This window comes from Clupea harengus, chromosome 5 (assembly GCF_900700415.2).
Source record: "Clupea harengus chromosome 5, Ch_v2.0.2, whole genome shotgun sequence".
Lineage (NCBI taxonomy): Eukaryota > Metazoa > Chordata > Actinopteri > Clupeiformes > Clupeidae > Clupea > Clupea harengus.
Window position 1 is genome coordinate 13,929,205 of NC_045156.1, and position 2,500 is coordinate 13,931,704.

A 2,500-nucleotide genomic window follows, 5' to 3' on the forward strand; every position below is an offset into this window, starting at 1 on the left:
GTTTGTGTAAACGCCCGATCCGCACACTTTCTAACCCGATGACGTAATTGCCCCACGCCCCGCCTCGCAACCTCAGGCTGAACCCTTATTAACCCCGCTGCCTCACTTCATAACAGCAACAACATAAACTAAATCGATGTTGTTAAGAAGCTGGTTAAGAAAGGGATGACATTAACAAGCCACACTTTAATCTATCACTGTTTAATCTATTTGCATCAGACCATTGTTCAAAACCGTTTTTTAAAAGTTTCAGCAATAGCCTAAGAGCAAATCTGACGTGAAAATATTTGTATTATGGACGGAAGTTTCAAAATGGTAACTTAACACAAACGAGGGTTATGGCGAAGTGCGCAATTCTAACTAGTCCTGTTTGAGTGCTGTGGTAACAGTGATTTTGGGCGGTAGAGAAGTCGTTCAGCAATCGGAAGATTGCTAGTTGGATCTCGACTTCTGTCTTCTGTCACTTTATGCGCATGCTCCATGATTTTTCTTGAAACGGTTCCTTGTGAACGTGATAAAAAAAGGTACCGGATCTAAAAATGTTTCCAGATTCAGGCAACCCAGGCTCCGTGTACACGGGCCCTCAGACACATCACATGGGGCCACACTCTGTGTACACGTAGCCTGAAACACGCTGGTTTGGGGGCCACTGAAGGCAGCTCTGGTCTCTCACACAGCTGAGTCAGCTGCCCTCTGGCTGTTAACTCCCTATCCCTCTCTCTCTCTCACTCTCTCTCTCTCTCCCTATCCCTCTCTCTCTCTCTCCCTCTCTCTCTCTCCCTATCCCTCTCTCTCTCTCTCTCCCTATCCCTCTCTCTCTCTCCCTATCCCTCTCTCTCTCTCCCTCTCTCTGTCTCCCTCTCTCGCTCTCTCTCTCTCTCCCTATCCCTCTCTCTCTCTCCCAATCCCTCTCTCTCTCTCTCTCCCTCTCTCTCTCTCCCAATCCCTCTCTCTCCCTCTCTATCTATCTCCCTTTCCTCTCGTTATTTTGCTCTTTCTCTCTCACCCTCTCTATCCATCTCTCTCTTTATCTCTCTCTCACTCCTGCTCTCTCTATCACTTTCATTCTGGTCCACTGATCTCAAATCAAACTGTAAGGCAGAGGAATCAGATATTACAATGAAACATGACTTTATACGTCATAAATCATGTTTACCAGTTATCAAGATATACTGCATTGCAATGGTCTGTGAATTTCGATCTCTTGAAGGTATGTATGCACAACCCCCTGGCTTCCCTCTCTCACTTTCTCTCTCTCTCTCTCTCTCACACACACACACACACACACACACACTCACACTCTCTCTCTCACACACACACACACACACACACACACACACATTCAAACACACACACACACACACACACACACACACACATACACACAGGCCTCAGATGCTGGTGCTGGTTAGCATGGACGCGGAGCTTAACGTGGAGCAGCCACGCCTTCTGTCCCTGACCAATCAGCTGAAGGCAGGGAAGGGCCTGACCATCGTTGGCACGTCGCTGACGGGCACCTACCTGGACAACTTCGCCCAGGGCCAACAGGCAGAGCAGGTGCGTGCCCACACTATCTGACACACACACACGCAAACACACACACACACACACACACACACATGCACGGGTGACCTCCACTGAGAGGTGCAGGGTAAACATTGACTCATTTACCGGAGGCCTGCATCATAAGACTGACACCGCCATGTCATAAACATGTAATGGCCTGCATCATAAGACTGACACCGCCATGTCATACACATGTAATGGCCTGCATCATAAGGCTGACACCGCCATGTCATAAACATGTAATGGCCTGCATCATAAGACTGACACCGCCATGTCATACACATGTAATGGCCTGCATCATAAGACTGACACCGCCATGTCATACACATGTAATGGCCTGCATCATAAGGCTGACACCGCCATGTCATAAACATGTAATGGCAGATGTCATGTCCTGTTATGAGTAATAATGACAGTCAGTGTCCTGTTATGTCTTGGTGTCATGTCACCATAATTGTAATCCTGTAATTGTTATGACAGTATAATTCTATGAAGCTTAGTAGCGTGTGACGTCTTCTGAGAGCTTCCATGACAATCACTGATAATTGTAACACGAAACTGGCAAATGTTTGGACATCAAATATCATGAGGATTGATGACAGGACAGGGCGTCTGTTATAACATGTGTATGACATGGCTATGCCAGCGTGATGACGCAGGGTTGAAGTGAAGTGTTGCTGCAGCATAGTTCCACAGTGGAGTTGAACATGCCGTGTCAGACATAGGAGGCTGAGGTTCCAGTGAAAAGGCTCAAATTCACGGGTTCTAGAATGTCACTCTTAGAATGTCCAGCAATATTTTCCTCAGGTGTTTGGGAGTCAGGTTGACCCACTGCACATCTGTACTCTATCACAGGTGCAGACCCACATCTGTTCTGTATCACAGGTGCAGACCCACAGCACATCTGTTCTGTATCACAGGTGCAGACCCACAG

At 47.4% G+C, this 2,500-nt stretch overlaps 1 protein-coding gene across 3 annotated transcripts in view; it reads left to right on the forward strand.

Moving 5' to 3' along the window:
* slc12a5a (solute carrier family 12 member 5a) overlaps positions 1-2,500 on the forward strand; it is a 207,369-nt gene that overhangs the window by 195,292 nt on the left and 9,577 nt on the right. For all 3 annotated transcript variants that reach the window (XM_042707825.1, XM_031567787.1, XM_042707826.1), the window contains exon 17: positions 1,389-1,557. In XM_042707825.1, the coding sequence (XP_042563759.1) occupies positions 1,389-1,557 (169 nt within the window). The remainder of the gene's footprint in view (positions 1-1,388; positions 1,558-2,500) is intronic.